At 43.5% G+C, this 21,986-nt stretch overlaps 1 protein-coding gene across 1 annotated transcript in view; it reads right to left on the reverse strand.

Annotated features, from left to right (window-relative positions):
* SLC15A5 (solute carrier family 15 member 5) overlaps positions 1 to 21,986 on the reverse strand; it is an 81,368-nt gene that overhangs the window by 33,716 nt on the left and 25,666 nt on the right. Inside the window, exon 4 of the mRNA XM_077468615.1 lies at positions 1,733 to 1,953. Within this exon, the coding sequence (XP_077324741.1) occupies positions 1,733 to 1,953 (221 nt within the window). The remainder of the gene's footprint in view (positions 1 to 1,732; positions 1,954 to 21,986) is intronic.

The following is a 21,986-nucleotide window of genomic DNA, read 5'->3' on the forward strand; positions in this document are numbered from 1 at the left end:
ACAGCAGACGGGCACTGCCTGGTGTTTAAGCGCCCGCCCTGCCATGTCTCTTAGTTCCCTCTCCTCATCATCTCTTCACGGGGAACGTATTTCTGCGAACGCGTGGACCTCGCTCCTGCGCAATACCTGGGGATGACTAGAGGGAGCGCACACTGAAGCTCTGATTACTTCCGGATTGGGGGTGTATAAGGCGCCGCTGTTTTGAATATCATTCCCAGAGCGGCGCCTATGGTGAAGGACACACATGCACTTTGTTACTGTCTTGAAGGTAAGATTGCTGCTGAACTCCCCTCTTTCCCTCCCTCTAAACCTTCCTTACCCCTGATATATCAACCCTCTTTGGCTGTATCTATGGTCTTATTACATTTATTACCCCTTAACTTTATTCTTAGAACAATTCTTTTGGAGCTTGCTGTGGCTCTGTACTGAAGATATGTCTGGCCATACAAAGCGTAGTGAAGTGTGATGTTCCAGATCTAATTTTACAGTTACCTTGGCAAAATTGGGGGTAGGTTCTGTCTATCAGCTCATTCTCCTTGCCTTCAGTACTCATCACTTAATTATACAGACCACGGACCACTGGGTGCTCTGTTTGGTATGATAGACTTCACTTGTCTATTCTTAGCTATTTTCCAACATCCTAACCTTTGGATATTAAACATTTCTGTCCATGGGCTACAAACAAATCTTTTTGTTAGCAACCTTAAACGGACTATCTCATTATCTTTTATTTATTTCGTAAAGTGTGTCTTCCCACATATTTCACCCCCTGTGTCCGCCCCCAAGGGGGGGCACCCAAATTTTGGGTGTCTCAAAGTTGGTCGCTCCTGTGTTGAAGGGTATAAAAGTCCTGGGGTGAGTCACGACTTTCCTATGAATATTACTTCTGGTTGTATTGTACTTATGTGTTTACTGTCATGAATATCTAGATTATTGTATTAAAATTGTATTTATTGAAACATTATATAATTTTCTTGTATACATTAGACTTGTAGGTGACGTTTCCTGAGGAACCGGCGTTTTCTGTGCCGCAAAACCGGTCAAACCATACGTCTACTCTACATTCATGTAAAAAAAAACCTTCATATTGGGGGTTTTTCAACCACCTTTTGTACAACACTGTCCTTCTAATAAATTGATTATTTTGTTGTTTGTCTTGACTTATGTTTATGTTTCTTTTTTACTACCTTTGTGTAGTTATTTAAAATAAAACATCATTGAATTTTAAATTCTAACTCTTATTCTTTGAATGTCATCTGATACCGCAATAGTCCCTATTGTTCCCACTAAATCTTAGGAAATCTTCTCCCAGAGTTTTTTTCCTATTCTGTGAGCTTTATGCTCTTTTTTTGTTTTGTATACATTAATTGGGACGATGGTATCTTGCTTAAATTTGAGGCTTCCCCATAATTCATTCTTTGATATCACCACAGCTCACTCACCTTCTTTGATATCACCACAGCTCACTCACCTTCTTTGATATCACCACAGCTCACTCACCTTCTTTGATATCACCACAGCTCACTAACCTTTTTTGATATCACCATAGCTCACTCACCCTCTTTGAGATCTTCACAGCTCACTCACCTTATTTGATATCACCACAGCTTGCTCGCCTCCTCCAATATCACTGTAGCTTACTCAACTCCCCCAATATCACTGTGGCTTCCTCACCTCCACTGATATCATCGCAGCTTGCTCACCTCCCCCAATATCACTGAGGACTGCTCACCTGTGTGACACAAATTCGGTAAACAATCTGCAGGGTGAAGAGGGGCAGAAGTTTCATCAGTGCCTTTGTGTTCTCCACATGGTACTCGCTGTAGCGACCGCCATTATGTTCCTTAGCCCGATCCAGCCAGGAGGAGACACGGCCACCGACATGACGATAGCGCACACAGCACATTCTTACCGCATTCAGGAAGACGCCAGCTGTGGTGAGCAGAGAGCCACCTGTGAGGAACAGAACATTTTATGGTCACTTTATACCAGGGTTGTCCAACCTTTTGACCTTCCTGGGCCACATTGAAAAAAGAGTCTTGAGCCACACATAAAATACACTAACAATAAGGATAGCTGATGTGCAAAAAGTCAGGCAGATCCCAAGTTAATAAACACTGATAGAGATAATGTACCTGAGTAATAAAACTTTATTTTTTTGTAATATTTTTTATTATAAAAGTAAAAGAGGGCAACAAAAAAGTAGTGCGATATTTAACACTGTTTTTGATAAACGAATACATCAATATCTGGTTCGATGTATGTAGTAGCAATTCTCAATGAATTCTCAAGGTGCTCATCAGATTTTTCATTCTAACTTTGCCCTTCATGTTCTTGAAAACTGACGACATAAATAAGACGTGATTGTGAAGAGTGGGAAATTTTTCTTCGGAAAGATAATACTAATAAAAGTCCAGTAAAGAGACACTATCACATTTGTCTTTGCCCAAAAGTGTCTGCTAGGTGTAAACGCATTTTTACAAAATATTTGTAAAAAAAAAAAAAAAATCAACATTTTAAAACAAGTTTACGATTTTCTATGGACCGTATTCATAGCCATCTTGGGCTGCAGGTTGGGCACCCCTGCTTTATACTGAACAATTTACTACTAATAATATTACTAATACTACCACTAATACTAATAATATTAATACCACTTTTGCTACTACTAATAGTTACTAATAGGACTGACTACTACCACTTTTTATATTACCAACTAATAATGCTCAGGCATGATTTACCATCACTACTGTTACTAATATTTATTGATACCAGGGCTTTTTTTCTCAAAAAGCCCCAACCATGCCCACAACCCCGCCCCCAGCCATGCCTTCCTTTAGAGGTGAAAATTACATGGTTGTCAAATAGTGGGGGGGGGGGGGGGGGTGGAGGTTCAGAACTGGGTATCGCAGAAAGCGTAAGGTTCAGAAAAGGGAAACAGAGTACAGGACTCAGGAGTATGTATTGTTCAGTGCTGCTGAGTGCATATCACAAAGGGTGCCTGGGCCAGTGCTACCATTAGGCAAACTAGGCAGCCGCCTGAGGCACACTGCTGCCTAGGGTACCTGGCCACTGGTGTTCCTACTCTCTTCTCTCTGCAGCAAACAACCAAGTCTCAGCATCAGCAGGCATCCATCCCTCCGTTTCCACATGTGTCAGAGGTGTATAGAAAGGGAGGTTTGGGACTTTAAATGAAGCACTTGGATAGTGGAGGTGAGTTTTAATCATGATTGAATATTTATTGTTCAATGGAAAGCCATAATTTATAATAATAGAGCAAATTCATAATATATATAAATGATGGGCGCTGGTAGGCTGCATTTGATGGGCGCTGGTAGGCTGCATTTGATGGGCACTGGTAGGCTACATTTGATGGGCACTTCATTAAAAATGTGGGGTATACATGGGCAGGGCAAAGGGGGTGTAGTCAGGGGTGAAGCCGGGGGGGGGGGGGGGGTGCAAAATGAGGTTTCGCCTAAGGTGTCAAAAAAACCTTGCACCAGCCCTGCAGGGTGCAGCAAAGTTCCCTTGTCCTCTCCAAGCAAAAATCCCCCACCCCTCAAAGTAACTATCAATTACTCGCCTCTGCACACCTCTTTGCTTTCCTCTGCGCCTCATCTTCAGCTCAACTCTGCACGCAACATCCACAGCTCACCTACACACCTCTCCATCCACAACTCACCTCTTCTGCCCCCATCCACAGCTCAACTCTACACTTTTTTCACAGTTCACCTTAGCACCTCCAGTCCACAACTCACCTCAGCACCCCATCTACAGCTTATCCTCACAGCTTTCACCTCTGCACAATCTGCACACCCCCTTCCCTGTGATCACTGCTGCACAAATCCCTCTATTTTACAGCTCTCCCATTTGCACAAATCCTGCCCCCCCTCCCAAAGCTCTCACCTTTTCACAGATTCCCCCCTTCCCCCAGCTTTCTCACCTTTTAACAGATTCCCCCCCACCCACCCCAGCTCTCTCACCTTTTCACAGATCCCCCCCTTCCCCCAGCTCTCTCACCTTTTCACAGATCCCCCCCCCCAACGTTCTCACCTTCTCACAGATCCCCCCCAGCTCTATCACCTTTTCACAGACCCCCCCCCCAGCTCTCTCACCTTTTCACAGATCCCCCCTCCCCCCAGCTCTCTCACCTTTTCACAGATCCCCCCTTCCCCCAGCTCTCTCACCTTTTCACAGATTCCCCCCCCCCCAACTTTCTCACCTTCTCACAGATCCCCCCCCGGCTCTCTCACCTTTTCACAGATCCCCCCTCCCCCCCAGCTCTCTCACCTTCTCACAGATCCCTCCCAGCTCTCTCACCTTTTCACAGATCCCTCCCAGCTCTCTCACCTTTTCACAGATCCCTCCCAGCTCTCTCACCTTTTCACAGACCCCCCCCCCCCTCCCCCAGCTCAGCTCTCTCACCTTTTCACAGATCCCCCCCGGCTCTCTCACCTTTTCACAGATCCCCCCCGGCTCTCTCACCTTTTCACAGATCCCCCCCCCAACGTTCTCACCTTCTCACAGATCCCCCCCAGCTCTATCACCTTTTCACAGACCCCCCCCCCCCAGCTCTCTCACCTTTTCACAGATCCCCCCTCCCCCCAGCTCTCTCACCTTTTCACAGATCCCCCCTTCCCCCAGCTCTCTCACCTTTTCACAGATTCCCCCCCCCCCCCCAACTTTCTCACCTTCTCACAGATCCCCCCCCCGGCTCTCTCACCTTTTCACAGATCCCCCCTCCCCCCCAGCTCTCTCACCTTCTCACAGATCCCTCCCAGCTCTCTCACCTTTTCACAGATCCCTCCCAGCTCTCTCACCTTTTCACAGATCCCTCCCAGCTCTCTCACCTTTTCACAGACCCCCCCCCCCCTCCCCCAGCTCAGCTCTCTCACCTTTTCACAGATCCCCCGCCTCCTCCTCCACCTTTTCACAGATCCCCCAGCTCTCTCACCTTTTCACAGACCCCCCCCCCCCCAGCTCTCTCACCTTTTCCCAGATCCCCCCCCCCCCTCCCCCCAGCTCTTTCACTTTTTCACAGATTCCTCCCCCCCCCCCCCCCCCCATCACGGATCTGTTAGTTGTGTCCAGGTTTGTTTCTCATCACTGTGACGTTACCTGCAGCTCTGTCTATTAGAAATTTAGCATGGAGCAGAGGAGGAGTTTCACAGCACTTCACTCGGCTTAGTGCTACACACAGTTGTAACAGGCGGCAGGTGGAGAAATAAGGCACCTCCCCAAGACCCATATTTACAAACAATGTGGGCGATTGCAGCGTCAGGACCCCAGGGATATCCAGCTATAAACATCCAGCATCATGTGTCTGCCGACACAAGCACACAGGAGCTGGTGGTGGGAGAGAGAGTCCTCTACCAGCTTCTGTGTTACTTGACAAGCAGGAGAGGACAGGGCTGCCAAAGGCGGCGGAAATACGTTCCGGCACATTCCGGCATAAAAGAAAGCCCTGATTGATACAACTTTCAACTATTACTAATACTTATTACTCATCTGCTAGTAACAATATGAATATCATTGACTACCACATTTACTACTACTAATAGTTACTAATAGAACTTAATACCATTTTTTTCATTTACAAATACCAATACTTATTTATATAACTTACTTCTACTACTGTTATTAATATTTACTGCTAACAACTTACTGCTAATATTACTGATACCTACCACCAGTGCTGGGACAAAGTAATCTAGAGCCCAGGGCGGACATGCCAAACTGTGCACCATCCCAAGTTTCATAAGCATTATGTCAGCAAAAATCCCCCCAAAAAAGCTGAACACTATCCTGCAAGATTACCTCTCTAAGCATAAATCCATCCTCCTCACACTACAAATCCACCCTCTGATTAAATCCCCCCTCTCAGTACAAATCTTTTCCATCCCCATCCCCCAAATCCCTGAGTACAAATGCCCCCCCTCCCAAAAAAAAAACACCCCTCCTAGCACAAATCCTCTACCCCTAACATTTCCCCTTCAAGTACACATTCTCTGCCCCTTTCAGCACAAATCCCCCCTAATATCCCCTCCTAGCACAAAATACCTCCCAAACAAAAATCCCCTTCCCCAATTATCCCTACTTGCACAACCCCCCCCCCCCCCCACATATCACCTCTTCTAGCACAGACCCTCCCATCCCCCCTGCTGGCACAAATCCTCTTCCTCCATCCCAACACAGATCCCCATAAATCACCACTCCTAGCACCCCCCCAAAACTTCCCCTCCTAAGAACTCTTCTTACCCCCTGCCGCTCCCCAAATACCCCCTTCCAACATCATTTGTTCCTCCGAAACTGCTCACAGCACCCTTCCACCTCACATGATACCACAGGGCCCAGCCATCCCTCCTGCCCACCCTTTGTCCTGGCCCAGCCTACCACCACTACAACTACAATTATTTCTTCTGACTACTACAACTTTTGCTATCACTACTAATACTTACTTCTCCCAATGACTTATGACTTTACTAGTACTTACTAGTTCTAACTACTGCTACTCCTAATACTACTATGTGGACAGAAGAGACAGATGTTCCTGCAGACCTGTAGGAGTGGCAGAAGGAAGGGTCTGCTGTAACGCAGGGTTAGTGTGACATATAATATTGAGGCCTGCATTCTGCGCTCCCATAGACTGCTGTATTAGCACAGATAATCTCACACACTCTGCATGCCGATTAGACCATGTGTACTGCCAAATAATTTGTTAGTTTTCATTTAATACGTTTGTTTTTTGTTTTTTTCGGATCATTCATTATGATCGCAATTAGTAAATCTGTACATTCGTAAATTCGTACATTCATAAATTCGTTCATTCGTACATTCGTAAATTTGTAAGTTCGTACATTCATAAATTAGAAAATTTGGAAATTTGGAAAATCGAAATCCCAAAAATGAGAAAATCTGAAATAGTAACTAACTATTAAATTAGAGGCATTGTAATTTCCTTTCAAATTTGTCTGTTAGTGAACGTAACGAATACGAATTTATCCGAAGTTATGAATTATCCGAAATAACGAATGCCGCATCTAAACAAATGGAACGGAACAAATGAATAATAAATAATAATAATAAAAAGCTTGTATTATTATTATTGTTATTTATTATTATTATTCATTTGTTCCATTCGTTTGGATATGGCATTCGTTATTTCGAATAATTCATAACGTCGGATAAATTTGCATTTGCTATGTTCACTAAAGCCAAATATTAAAGGAAATTGCAATACCTATAATTTAATAGTTAGCGATAGTTAAGTTATTATTAGTTAATTATTATTTCAGAATTTCAGAATTTACAAATTTCCGAATTTACTCATTTACAAATGCATGAATGTACTAATTTACGTATGTACGAATTTACAAATGTGCGAATGTACTGATTTACGAATGTACGATTTTACGAATGTGCAAATGTACGAATTTACGATTGTGTGAATGTACAAATTTACGAATTTACAAATTTTTGAATATTCGAATTTACGAAGATTTGGAAAAATTTGTTAAACGGGTTTTCGTTAATTCGGATATTTCCAAATTAACAAATTTGTCAAAATTTGTTAAAAAACTAATTCGGAACGAAATGAATTGCACATGTCTAATGCAGATGCTGTCTCTGTTGGAGGAAATACTTCCCCTGTACACATACATATTGGGTTCTGTGTCTGACACATGTGTATGTCATTTCTATTAAAGTAAATTCTTTCTTTTAAATCGTATTATGTTTTTTTGGTCTTCATTCACCTCATCTGGATATTTTATCTCTTATTAGCTGAAGCTGACAGGACGCACTCCAGCGTATCTGTGACAGCAGCAAATATTCCAGAGATTTCACATCGCTCTTCATCTGTCAGATTACAGACTTTATTATTTACTACAAGCAGCAAAATGCCGCTATGAGAGCCGTTAGCCAGCAGTGTCTGGACACTCCTGTCACAAAATCATAAAACATAATCGTCATTTAGCTGTTGGTATTGTTGGAGCGTTTGGGAAATGATTCCTCTGATGGTGCGCGCTGTGAAAGGAAAACAAACAACCATTTAATGTAAACTCCATCTATGAAAAAACAGAGAAAAGTGAGGCCGCCAGTCCAGGAAAAGCTACTGACAAAATCTTCCTTGTAGTAATACAGCAGATCATTCTGAGTAACAATAGCCCAGATAGCAAGAATAGCTTGTCACACATTTGTGGCAGTGTTGAATTGTAAGTCTTTTAACTTGCTGCACATTTTCACTGGCAAGTTGTACGCTTACAGAGCACTTGAAGCACAAGTTCTAGTTGACACTTTTCGAATTTGTAGTAAATTTGCGTGGCAAGTCTCTAGCAAGTGCAAAGTTGCAGTGGTGAGTCTACAGCAAGAGCTCTGCATGTCCACAGCATGAAAAATCAGCCACAGTGACCCCTGTGGTGGGATGACTATTGGACAACATAACTGAACCTGAACTTGCAGCAAGCTTGCAGAATGTTTGCAAAGAAAGTCCATCTGGAGTCATGCAATGTGGACTTGCTTTAATTGTGCAACAAACTTGTGAAGCCTGGCACGTTTAGCAATAGCTTAGCAAGTCATTTTCAAACTTGCAGTACAATTGCTTGCTATCCATGTAATAATACAGCGGAGACTAACTGGAAGTAATATATTAGAGACCTCTAATTAATATTATAGTGGATGTAATGGATGTAATATAATGATGAACTGCAGCCTCCTGTGTAATAATACAGCAAAGCCTCCCTTGTAGTAATAAGGTAGAGTTTTCTGAGTAATATTGTGGACCCTTTCATATAATAATACAGCAGAGTCTTCCTGGTAGTAATAGGGCAGAGCTTTCTGAGTAATAATATGGTGGAGCCTCCCATATAACAACACAGCAAAGCCTCCCTTGTAGTAATACAGCAACACCTTCCAAGTAAAATAATGGTGGACCCTCCTGTGTAATAATACAGTGGAGTTTCCTTTACCAGTTGCCGACCAGCCGCCGCAGTTATACTGAAGTAGGTTGGCTTGGCTGTGCGAATTGCCATAGGTGTACATAGCTCACGAGTGCGCCCCCCGCCGTCCCTGCAATGAACCAATTGATCTACAGGCCCAGGCCAATGATTTCTGGTCTGGACCTGCTGATTGGTTCTGGTGAATGAAAAGCCTCCTCTGCTTGTGTAATGTAAACACAGGCAGAGGAAGTGATGACATCTCCCCTCGTGTAGCCCTTTTCAGTTCCAGCGAGCAAGGAGAAGACATCCATAGTGAGTACACCAAGCGCTACACTAACACCGGGACATAGGCACACTTTTAACCCCCCGATTGCCCCCTGACCCCCCCCCCCCAGATAACGCTTTCACTTCCTGTCACAGTGTCACCAAGTGCAGTTTTTCGGATTTTTTACTGATCACTGTAATGGTGTCACTTGTGACACTAATCAGCATTAGGGCAGTTAGTGACAGTTAGTGTTAGGCCCAAGTAGGTTTAGGGTACCCCCCTTATAGTCCCTAATAAAGGTTTAACCCCTTGATCACCCCCAGTTAACCCTTCCATTCCCTGTCACTGTGGCATTAGTATAGTATACAGATCTCTTTTCTTATCACTGTATTCGTGTCACTGGTTAGCTAGTTAGCGTCAGTTAACTTCAATCCCAGACAGCGTCAGATTTGAACCCTTTGATTGCCAGTAGCGCTAACACACATGCACACAGTACACATCCCTTACTAGAAAAGTGTTTTAACTGATCAATATCTTTGATATGGTCAGATCTATACTATACTAAAGGTGAATATTCACCTTTTATCCCTTATATGGGCATCATTTTACATGTAATACCATTTGTTTTAGTGCTATTATTCTTGTAACTCAGCCACCTATGAATACGTGATATTTTTTGTATATACCCACCCTACCTAGAACACTCCTTACTATCCACTGCACCCCAACCTTCCACTGACAGTTCAAAGTAGCCCTTCCTACCTATAGCAACCAACACTATCAACACCACACCAAAGTTGCCCATTCTATCTCAACACTCCAAATCAGTCCATCATATCTAAGGTACTCCAAAGTGGACCAACCTAACCACAGCACCTCAAAGAACCCCACACCAGCAGGATGCACAGAGGGAGGCATCAGGGTGGATGGTGAGGGGGCTGCAGAGTGGTCAGGGGGGCCACAGAGTAGTCAAAGGGGCAGTGGGATGGACAGGGGGACAATGGGATGCACAGCAGGACAGTGGGATGGGCAGAGGGACAGTGGGATGGACAGAGGGACAGTGGGATGGACGGGGGACAGTGGGATGGACGGGTGACAGTGGGATGGATGGGGGACATTGGGATGGAAAGGGGGACATTGGGATGGAAAGGGGGACATTGGGATGGACAGGGGGGCCGTGGGATGGATGGGGGACAGTGGGATAGATGGGAGGACAGTGGGATGGACAGGGGGACCGTAGGATGGATGGGGGACAATGGGTTGGATGGGAGGACAGTGGGATGGATGGGGGGACAGTGGGATGGATGGGGGGACAGTGTGAAGGACAGGGGAACAGTGGGATAAATGGGGGGACAGTGAGATGGACAGGGGGCAGTGGGATGGACAAGGGGGCAGTAGGTTGGATGGGGGCAGTGAGATGGGATGGATGGTGGGATGGATGAGGGGGACGGTGGGATGGACGGGGGGCAGTGGGATGGATGGGGGGACGGTGGGATGGATGGGGGGCAGTGGGATGGACAGGGGCAGTGGGATGGACAGGGGGGCAGTGGAATGGACGAGAGGCAGTGGGATGGACGAGAGGCAGTGGGATGGACGGGGGACAGTGGGATGGATGGGGGGCAGTGGGATGGATGGGGGCAGTGGGATGGATGGGGGGACCGTGGGATGGATGGGGGGACCGTGGGATGGATGGGGGGACGGGGTGGTGGAATGGACAGTGGGATGGACGGGGGGAATGTGGGATGGACGGGGAAATGTGGGATGGTGGGGTGGGAGTACAGGGGGTTGGATGGGGGGGATGGTGGGATGGACGGGGGGACCGTGGGATGGACAGGGGGACAGTGGTGCTCAGTGGGGGACTGTATATACCTCTCTCCTGCTGTCCCGTTCTGTAAGCTGTGGGTTGCTCCTGTACTGAGGCTGATCACTACACTGGCTGCTCCTTCTACTGGGCTACTGCAAGTAGCGCTGCATTGAGAGGGGAGAGGAGGGGGACCGACTTGACTAGTCTGTAACTTACCTGTCATTTCACAAACAAGACATTAGCTCTGCTGGAGGCTGGAGCAGGGGAAGAAGGGGAGAGCGTGCTGCTGGTGGGAAAGAGCGTCCTGCATGTGCTAATCAGCACATTGACAGGGGGGCAATGGGAGACCCAGACGGGAGTGCTGCTCACCACTGAAGGAGGGGGGAAAGGGGGGGTGACTTGTAGCGCATCAGAGCGGGGAGCAGGATGAGACACTCACCACTGAAGGCACAGGAGCGGGGGGGGGGGGGTGCTGCTGGTGGGTCTTCGGGAGAGAGCACATTTAGCAGGGGGGTATGAGGGCATGGTGCTGGTGGAGAGCTGCAGGTGCATTCCACACTGGCTGGGACTAGAGCTTATGCTGTGGTGTCCGGGTTACGGGAGGATACAACCCCGGGCACATCATTGAAAACACGGACTGTCCAGGTCATTCCTGTACAGGGGGCAACCCTAGCGTGGAGCCCCCCTACTGCCCAGACTACATAGGAGAAGCGGTAATATTATTTGGGACTTGATGTCACCCTTATTTAGAAAGGGGTATCACTTGTACGTGGACAATGAATACACAAGTGTGCCACCAGGGCTTCCCCCAACAGCTTGTAGATTCCAGATTTAGACGGGGGAGAGAACCTGCTTGAAGTGTAATAAATTGCTCGCAATGAAGTGGAGGGACACATGGAATGTTTTTGTTCTGTCCACCATTCACGCAGATACAGCAATCCAAATTACAATGGCGACTGGTGTTGTTGAGAAGCCCCCCTGTGTCTACGAATACAACCTTAACATAGGAGGGGTGGACTTCAATGACCAGATGATGGCGATGTTGAGAAGCCCCTCTGTGTCTACGAATACAACCTTAACATGAGAGGGGTGGACTTCAATGACCAGATGATGGCGCTGTACTTAATTGCCTCTAAGGCTAGATGCTGGTATAAAAAAGTGTCTGTATACTTCTTCCAGTTGTCTCTGCTGAACACTTATGTGCTATACAAAGCATCAGGAAGAACTGTATCCTTCCTAAAATTCCAGGAAGAGATAATCACAGCCTATCTGTTTCCAGACGGTGCTGTGGCCCAACGTCCCAATCCAAATGCAGTGAGACGGCTGCATGAGAGGCATTTTCCAGATGTCCTCCATGGGACCTTTACCCAAAGAACACCACAAAGAAGATGTTGTGTTTGTAGAAAACGCAGATATAGGCGTTACACCTGCTTTAATTGTCCCTCCTGTCCTGACCAACCTGGTCTCTGCATCAGTGACTATTTCCATCGCTACCACACACTAGTGGAGTATTAGAATAGGGTACAGCATGGCACAGTCCTAGGGCACACTTTCTCACATTTTGAGAGACCCTAAGCTGGAACGTTTATAGTTACAATAAAAGTGTAAAAAAAAGAAAAGAAAAAAAAAAACATTAAAAAAATAAATAAAAAATAGTTGTTGTTTTATTGTTCTTCTCTCACTATTGTTATGCTCTGTTTTACTGTATTTTATGCTTTACTATAATGTTTTATTGTTACTGTGTTTTATTGTTAACCATTATTTGCTTTTCATGTATGCCATTCAGCTGCAGTACGGGTTTATTTATTTTGGCAGCAACAGGGTTTGCTCTCACGATACGTATATTCATGACTCCAGCACTGTAGGAGGTGATTTCAGCACCACAGTTAAAAAAAGGAGCATATATGCTGAAGCATGGGGGCAGGGGTGGACATCAGGGGCGGATCGCCCCTATGCTTCTGCATATATTTTTTACTCTTTTTTTGGCACAGATTGAAATGTAAAAATTAGTTTTATTGAATTAATGTTTTATGATACTGTTATTTATTGTTACCATTGTTTGCTTTGCAGGTACGCCATTCAGCTACAGCACTGATTTATTTATTTTGACAGCAATAGGATTTTTTCTCACGATACGTAAATCAGCGACTGTAGGAGGCAATTTCACCAGCACAGTTAAAAAAATAGCATATTTGACGAAGTATAGGGGAAGGGGTGGACATTAGGGATGGATTGACACTATGCGTCTGCATATATTTTATTTACTTTTCTTGGCAGAGATTTCTTCATCCCATGGGCTAAACGAAAAAAAAAAGAATGGTGCATGTAATTAGCAGAAATTTCTTTCCATTCTTTGCAGAGATTTCTTCATCTAGATCGATTGATGTGAATAGTGCATTCTGTTCTTTTTTTTCGCTCAGCCCATGGGCTTAATGAAAAAAAAAAGAACAGTGCATGTATGTCAGTCATTAGAAGTGGGTGGATGCAGGCCGGTATTCTAATGATGGGTATACCACTGATTGATTGATGTGAATGGAGGAATCTGTTAGGTTCCCTTTTTTCATTTAACCCACAAGCTGCATGAAAAAAAAGAACATTACAATATATGCCCAACAAGGACCAGCGACGTATTGGTATGTTGCTGGACTTTGAGTGGTTATACCAGAATGATGTCTGCAGGTTTTTGTGTTATCTTGGTATCGTTTTTTCAGCCAGCAGTCGGCTTTCATGTAAAAGTAATCCCAGCAGCTAAATAGCCGCTAGACTGCTTTTACAAGCAGTGGGAGGGAACTTCCTCCCTCCCACCGTCTTTCATGGTTTTCTCGGCTCTTGTGTCCCACCGGGGGGAACCTGAGAATGCAGCCGGTGGTTCTGCCAGCTAACCATAGAGCTGATCGGAGAATAGAATGGCTCCAATCATCTCTGTGGCCTAAGAAACCGGAAGCTACAAGCATTTAATGACTTTGGTTTTGCTGGATATAAACAGTGCCATTGGGAAAGCATCTTATCATACCAATCTTGGTGTGGTCAAAAGCTTTAAGGGTTGAAAAGAGATGAATGTAAGCGTCGGTCTTGTGGTGTATGTAAACAGCAATTGCACCATGCATGTGAGGCATCACCATGAACATCAGATCGAGGGCAGTAATTCTAGCAGTAGAACTCCTCTGTAAATCTAAAGTGGTAACCTGTAAAGGCTTTTAAAAATGTATATAGTTTTTGCTGCTGCACGGGTGTGCATCATTTTAAAGCATGTCATGTTTGATATCTATATACTCCGCATAACATCATCTTTTATATTTCACCAAACATTTGGGCACTATAGTGTGTTTTTGTGCATTAAAATTCAAAAAAGTGTTTTTTCCCCAAAAAATTGCATTTGAAAAATCGCTGTACAAATACTTTGTGAAAAAAACTCCCGCAATTTTAATCTGTAGGGCCTCTGCTTTAAAAAAATATATATAATGTTTGGGCAAAATTATTTTTTCATGTAAACAAAAACTGCCAAAAAGGGCTTGGTGGTTCAAGTGGTTAGAAGAGTGGGTGATGTAGAAAACAGCAGAGGATGCGGGAGGAGCCCTGAAATGTGGTGACTCACGCTCGTACTGGACTCCAGGACCCCGCCCAAAGGTTCCTGTCAATGCCGAGGGGAGGAGGGGGCTGTGTGAGGATGGGAGCTGAAGCGCTGGTGGAGGTAGCGCAAGTATCCACGGCCTAACTTTGGCATCCCGGCACCTCTCCATCTAGTTTGGCCTAGTGCATCCCCGTTGCTGCGGACCCCTTCCTGTTGCCTCTCTGCTGCTGGGGATCATGGGACTCATCCCGTTGCCTGTGGACTTGCGGTGTGCACTGGCTGTGCACACTTGCTGCGGTCCCCTTGGTTTTCCTTCCTTGCTGAGTGGCTTAGATAGGAGCCTGGGATCTTCTCCATTGAAGCACGGAGCACAGAGTGGAGGAGGAGCAGCTTGGGACCTAGGTATGGACCCCGATGGTCAGAGGGGGAAGATAGAAGGCTGTACCCCCATTCTGAGAGGAGAGACTTACTGGAAGGCGGTAGGAATTTATCTTCAAATATGCAAAGAAAATACTTACCTGTAACAGCAAGAAAGGAACGGTTTATTGCATATTTAAAAAACGTAAAGAGCATTAGAAGGTTTTTGTTTACCTCTAAACAACCCTTATGTGCCTTAAGAGAGAAAAGGAATGCTTTTTTAAAACAGGAATTTGCTGTATACTTTTATCATTAAGAGCGCTATGAGGTCTTTTGGGGAAAAGGAATTGTCTACTGTGTTTAAAAACCACTTATACCAGCTGATAAACTCCAGAGAATTGATATGCACTGTTACATGTTAACTAATTATGGAAAAATGTTTCTGTTATGTGCTACTGGCTGAAGATGGGATTGAATGGGGTGGTGGGCTTTTTCTCTGGGGGTTTTTTTTTCTCTCCCCTCCCTATCCCCCTGTGCCTACTGGGCTTGCCATGTGCTCCCTATAATGAATTATGACCACAATAAGTTTCTTATAATATAAGAGGACTGAACACTCCAAGTAACAGATATAAATTAAACAAAGAGTTGCATATTATTGGGGCGAATGTGGTCTGTCTTCAAGAAACACATATTGCACATGCTTCTTGGCACAGATTGTCTTCGCACTTGTTCCCCGTATGGTTTTATGGTGATTCGGTATCTAGCCATTTGCGGGGGGTGGCCATAAATTTTGATAAGACCACAGTATTTACTGTACAGGAGCAGCTGGCTCCTTTTTATAAAAGGAAGATTATGTAACATTGAAGGTACGCTGGTGAATATTTACTCCCCAAATAGAGAACCAGATAAATTCTTAATGAAAGTTTTGAAAAAACTTGAGATATTTAATGAAGGTAAACTTATTATAATAGCAGGAGACTTAAACTTGAGTATAGACCCTCGAATAGATACTACGGGGGGTCCCTCTCCTTATACATTTGAGACAAAAGGCGGTAAAAATGTTATTGGAGTGTCAGCTGGTAGATGCATGGAGAGTCAGGCACCCAGGGAAAAGGGACTTTACTTTCTACTCCCCAGTCCATGGGTCATTTTCAAGGATCGATTATGTCCTTATAGAACATGAACTACTACAGTCTCTTAAAAAGGTGGAGATTAAAGCAATAACCCTCTTTGATCATTCCCCAGTAGTGATTCAATTAGAAATATCATGAGATTCCATGGGGGAAAGGAACTGGAGATTAAATAACTCTTTTATTCAGGATTAGGTGATAAATAAAAAGATTGAACAAGAGCTGGAGAATTTTTTTTTCAGTTAATGATACACCAGAAATCCCCCGGTCAACCCTGTGGGAAGAACACAAGGCTTTTATAAGGGAAATATTGATAGGGGTTGGAGCAGGGAAGAAAAGAGAGAGGCGAGAGAAGCTTAATACCTTATATATAGAGATATATGATTTAGAACAAGCGATAAGACCCCAAGGCATTTCAGAAATACAAGAATTAATAGCAAAAAAAGAGGAATTAATGTAAATGTTAGAACAGGATAAAAAAAACTGCTTTTCATATAGTAAACAAAGAGAGATATCAATGGGGTAATAAGTCTGGGAAATGGCTGGCCAGAGCAGTAAAGGAGAAGAAAAGTCTATCCTTTATCCCTAAAATTGAAAACGACAAGGGGCAGACGGTACATTTGTCCCCTGAAATAGCGAAGATATTTCATGCATATCATAGCGTGTTATATCAGGTGAACCAGAGAGTAGAAGATATACAGAAATAAGATGCAGAAGTTTATGAGTACCTGCAGGCCTAGACCTTCCCATGGTGCCTAAGGAGGAGCTGGAACAACTCAAAGCTCCGATTACCCAGGAAGAGGTAGCAAGAGCAATAAAAAGTATGGCCCTGGGAAAGAGCCCAGGCGCCGTTGGGTATTCCAGCCTGTATTTAAAAGATTCCAAAAGTTTTTGACCCTTAAACTATGAGAATATCTGAATTTTTTGGCTGAAGGAGAAACTTTGCATGAGGAATCATTATTGGCCTATATAACTCTTTTTTTTTTTCAAAAGAAGGGAAGGATCCAGCAGCCCCAGCAGGCCAATATCCCTGTTGAATACAAATAAAAGAGTTTTGCTAAAATAATTGCAGAGAGACTAAAACCGCTACTACCGAGCTGGATACATAATGACCAGGTAGGATTTTTAAAAGGGAGAGAGGGAAGGGATAACTGCTTTAAGTCGATTTAAATAACGAGGTGAAGCCACCAAAACAAACGATACCACATCCCAAATATTTAATGTTTATGTGTATTTATGTGTATTTTATGTAATGTTAATTTTTTGCTTTGTTTGTAATACATTTCTAAGATTTTTTATCTATAGTCTATTGTGATTGATCTCTATGTGGTTCCTTCCATATTACGTAATTATCGATACCGTTAAAAGTCCCATGAGGTTGGTTACCTCTTCCCTTGCCTTAAGTCGATGTTTTTGGCCCAGTTGCATTCCTGTCAATAGATGCTGAAAAACCCTTTGACAGGGTGGACTGGGGGTTTACGCTTGGAACATTAAGATAACTGACTTTGGGGTTTAGGATGATGAAGTGGATATCTGCTTTTTATCATCATCCAACAGCCAAAATTAGAATAAATGGGAACCTATCCTCATCCCTTGAACTATTTAATGGGACAAGGCAGGGGTGTCCCCTCTCTCCAATGCTCTTTGTAATGGCATTGTAACCCCTGTTAGCAGCAATCCGTAAAAATCCGGACATCAGAGGGGTGAGAGTAGGGGAATGGGACTACAGAGTGTCAGGTCATCTGAGACCAGGTGACAGATGCACTCCGTAGGAGTCGGAAGTGCACCGCTAAGATAGTGGACCCTAGAACTGACTGCTGTGGATAGTGCTCAGGGAGGTTCAGGAAGCAGGTCTACTGGATCACTAACACAGATAGATACACCAGGGCACGGAGTCTAAGAGAAAAAAAAAGAGAAAAAAAGAAGAACTGCGCTAACCTCAAATGCCCAAAGTGAATGGGGTATGTGTATGTGCCAAACCCACGATATGAGTCTTAGTGTCTTATTGTCTCTAAGACCACCTCAAAGATATAATGCATACTATTATATATACAAATAAATAAAATTAAATACAAAAATGGAACACAGATACGTGTCAATAATGTGAATTACCCAAACGCAGTACAAATTGTGTAGAACTCTGTGCATATACCCCTAAAGTGAAAAATTATTTGGTTTCAGTTTTTTTACATATAATAAATTAAATTATCAAAAAGTATTCTGAGAAACTCTATATAATGTCCATATAATTATATACCAAAATATTATAAAATGTCCATATGGTAAATAAACACCGGTGAAGAAAAACTTCATGTGAAGAGCTGAATTAGAAGTGCACAAATTAAAAATCTTCTCCAGAAATATAATGTGCTTTTCCCATCACCGAATGAATGAGTTGGCTCCTTACCAGATCCAAGCGACCCCCCGTTACAGAGGGTCACCACAGGCAAAAACAATCAAAGGATATCCGGGTAACGGTTCCCCCTCAGGCGATCCCGAATCTTTCACGCAATAGGGCTATGGCTGTTGCTCCACATATCACTCCCAACTCAACGTGGTATCACATAGGGAAAAACATAGGCTCCAGATAGTGTAAAACCAATGATTTTAATTTGCAAAAAACGAACGTATACACTTACATAAAAGACTTTAAAAGCAGGTTCAAAACAGAAGCGTGCACACGGCCGGACACACGCCAACGCAGAGACCAACCCGTCCTTCCTGGTCTAAAAAGAACGAACACGACTGGGGTGACGTCGACACGTTCGCACCGCCCTACGCGTTTCGTAATAATTTACGTCGTCTAGTGGTGAGGATGGACTGTGCTGCAGTCTGGCTCCAGGTCGCGACCCCTAGGGTCTCACAGCATTTGATTGACACCTCAAATTTATTTGGGATTTTTAAGGCAATATAGAAAAAATTATACTAGATGTATATAAAAATATAAATTTTATTACAAATATCAAAAAACTTTACAATAACAAAGAAATCCATAAAATGACAATGTTGTGCTGACATATGTATATAGCATAAAATAATACCACATGCGTAAACTTTATGCAACAGAGCAAGCGGCTATTTACCTACGTGTTTCGAAAAGTATGTATTAATAGTTTCTTCTTCAGGGAAGCCACTATCTGTGAACACACAACAAGCAATAAATATTTCGAAAAACACACTTATAAACATAGCATAAAACATTTAAATCTCAATACTTGAATACTCACATGCTTATTTTTTATGCCATAAAAGGCATTTTCTCTTGTTTTGGCGACCGTCCCAAAGACGGGAAAAACGGGCCAAAGGGGAGAAGGTTGAACCAATAAATGAAGATGGTGAGGGTCTGCTACTATGTCACCGCACTCAAAGCCCTAGAGTCAAACAGACTCAACAAAGGATGGGAATGGAAAACTCCTTTACATATGTGTCCAATGGCCCAGCAGATGGGGAAACATTACGTTGTATGAGCCCCAGTCTTGTCTGAGGAACCTAAGGCAAAGAGAACCAAGGAATATTTTAGTCTAACCCCTATCATTGCATTTATCATAAAAGGAGGTTCCTAAATCATAGCTTACCGCCGTATCAGGTTCCAAATTCCTAGATCTATGTTTCCCAGTTTTCCTACCGATTTCATCAGATCTGAAGAATCCAAAGGACATGAGGAGAGTTCCCACCTGAATAGGACTTCTGGCGTCTGCCTTAAATAGCCCCTATTGAGTAGATTGGCGCCAAAAAATCTCCCAATGGGAATAATGACTCCTCCCATCTATCCACCAGCTCTTTCTGATAGGAGGTTCTTTAAAGAGCTCCTCGTTATTAAAAATACTCTTTTTTTGATTGGAGGTCTCACTTGGAGATTACTCCAAATACAAGACCCATTATTGGTCTAACAGCGGCGTTATTGCCGCTATTTGTCGCACTTCCGGTGCGTCATCTTCCGCCGGAACCGGAAATGACGTCATTTTCACCCGGAGCCGGAAATGACGTCATTTTCCCCGGAACCAGAAGTGACGCTTTTTTTTGAACTTCCGGAAGTAGCAGCCTCTCCACACTAGGAAATGACTGTATACAACAACCGCAGATAGTTTCAACATACATTCTGCAGGGAACAAATGAACAGATGTCGGTGTCGTTCCCAACAAAGACGGCACCATCCATCTTTCCGGATTATATCCAACAGGGGAGGAATCAAATAATGAATCATAGATCGCTAAATATATTGCAATCCACTTTAGGGGGCCTATCCCAATCAGCTCTTTTTGATGGGCATATGGAAATTAATCCACAAAAATGACTATAAATTCACAGATGAACACCAATTGAATTTGTCCCCTGTGGTATGTCACTAAAGGCAAGAACTAAAAACACCAACACAGAAATAAATTGGATGAACCCCTGACCGCCACACAAGGTGGCCGCCAGGAGTAAAGCCAGGGCCCACGTAAGTGGCCAAAAAACAGGAAGGGGAAAGAGGGTAAAATATAACCCCAACAACCCCCCTCCTAGTAAGGCCACACAGGTGGGCTTACCTGTGCCGGGAGTGTGGTGACCGCAGATCCTGTCCAAAAATTAGTCCACTTATAAACATGTATTGAAGACATCAAGTATTGTTCACATAAAAAAATCTATACAAAAATACATATATATATATTGTTATTATTTTTAAATTTGGAAAAGAAGGAAAAGGGAAAAAAAATATATATTTATAAATCCCAGGAGATCACATCTAGGAGAGGAGCCCAATTGTCCACCAACCAACTTATTATTCAGTTTTTCCTGAAACATAGCCCTCTAAAAATGGCCTAAAACTCTCTGTTTCATTAAGCCCTGGATAGATTGTAGCTTCCAAGAGTTCAATCCAGCGCATTTCGCGTTGCAAGAGTATTTTGTTCCAATCCCTCCCTCTAATTGGTATATGTACCCGATCTACCACAGTAAAATTTACAACAGGCATCCTATGCGCATGAACCTCTGCAACATGTCTCCCTAAGGGGAAGTAGAGGTTGCAGATCCTCATGGCGGACAGATGTTTACTTATACGTTGACCAAATTCTTGTTTGATCTTCCCAATATAGAAAGCCCCGCACTCACATTGGAACAGGTAAACAACGCCTTTGGTTTTACAATTAGCAAAATGCTTTAATCGGAAACTCTCACCATTGGGTAACTTGAAAGTTGTCCGTTGCTTTATGTATTCACAAAAGGAGCAAGACCCACATGGGTATGTTCCCCAAGTTTTTCATGGATCTAGGCGTTGGTTACCCTTATACTCACTTTGTACCAATGAGTCTCCAAGAGAGCCGGCTTTACAAAAAGTAATTTGAGGTCTTGGGGTGACAACAGTCGATACAGTACTGGATCCTCTGTCAATACTGACCAATATTTTGTGAGAATTCTTTTTATTTTTTCATGTTCATTTGAAAACCGTAGTATTAATCTAGTTGTATTCTCAACCATATTAGATTTCTTTTTTCCAAATAGCAAAGTTTGTCTATCTTGATTTTTAACATGGTTGAAAGCCTTTTTCAGGCAGGTTTTTGTGTACCCTCGTAGTAGTAGTAGTCTCCTACTGAGTTCATCCGCCTCTTTTTGAAAGGCTTCATTGGTTGTGCAGTTGCGTTTTATTCGCAATATTTGACTATATGGAATAGATTTTTTTAAAGACTCAGGATGGAAACTGCCGGCATGCAAAAGCGTATTGCCGGCAGTTTCCTTCCTGAATAATCTTGTAGTGAGTCTCCCTGCTGCATTTTTCATGATGGTAATGTCCAGGAAATCAATTTGAGTCTGATTGTAGGACATTGTAAAGAAAATGTTTAAATTTATTTTGATTCATCATCTCCAAGCATGTTTTCAACATTTCTTCTGGGCCATTCCAGATCAAAAATACATTGTCTATATAACGTTGCCATCAGGGCCGGCG

Source organism: Lithobates pipiens, unplaced genomic scaffold (assembly GCF_037356315.1).
Source record: "Lithobates pipiens isolate NorthernLeopardFrog02 unplaced genomic scaffold, aLitPip1_a1.2 Scaffold_8, whole genome shotgun sequence".
NCBI lineage: Eukaryota > Metazoa > Chordata > Amphibia > Anura > Ranidae > Lithobates > Lithobates pipiens.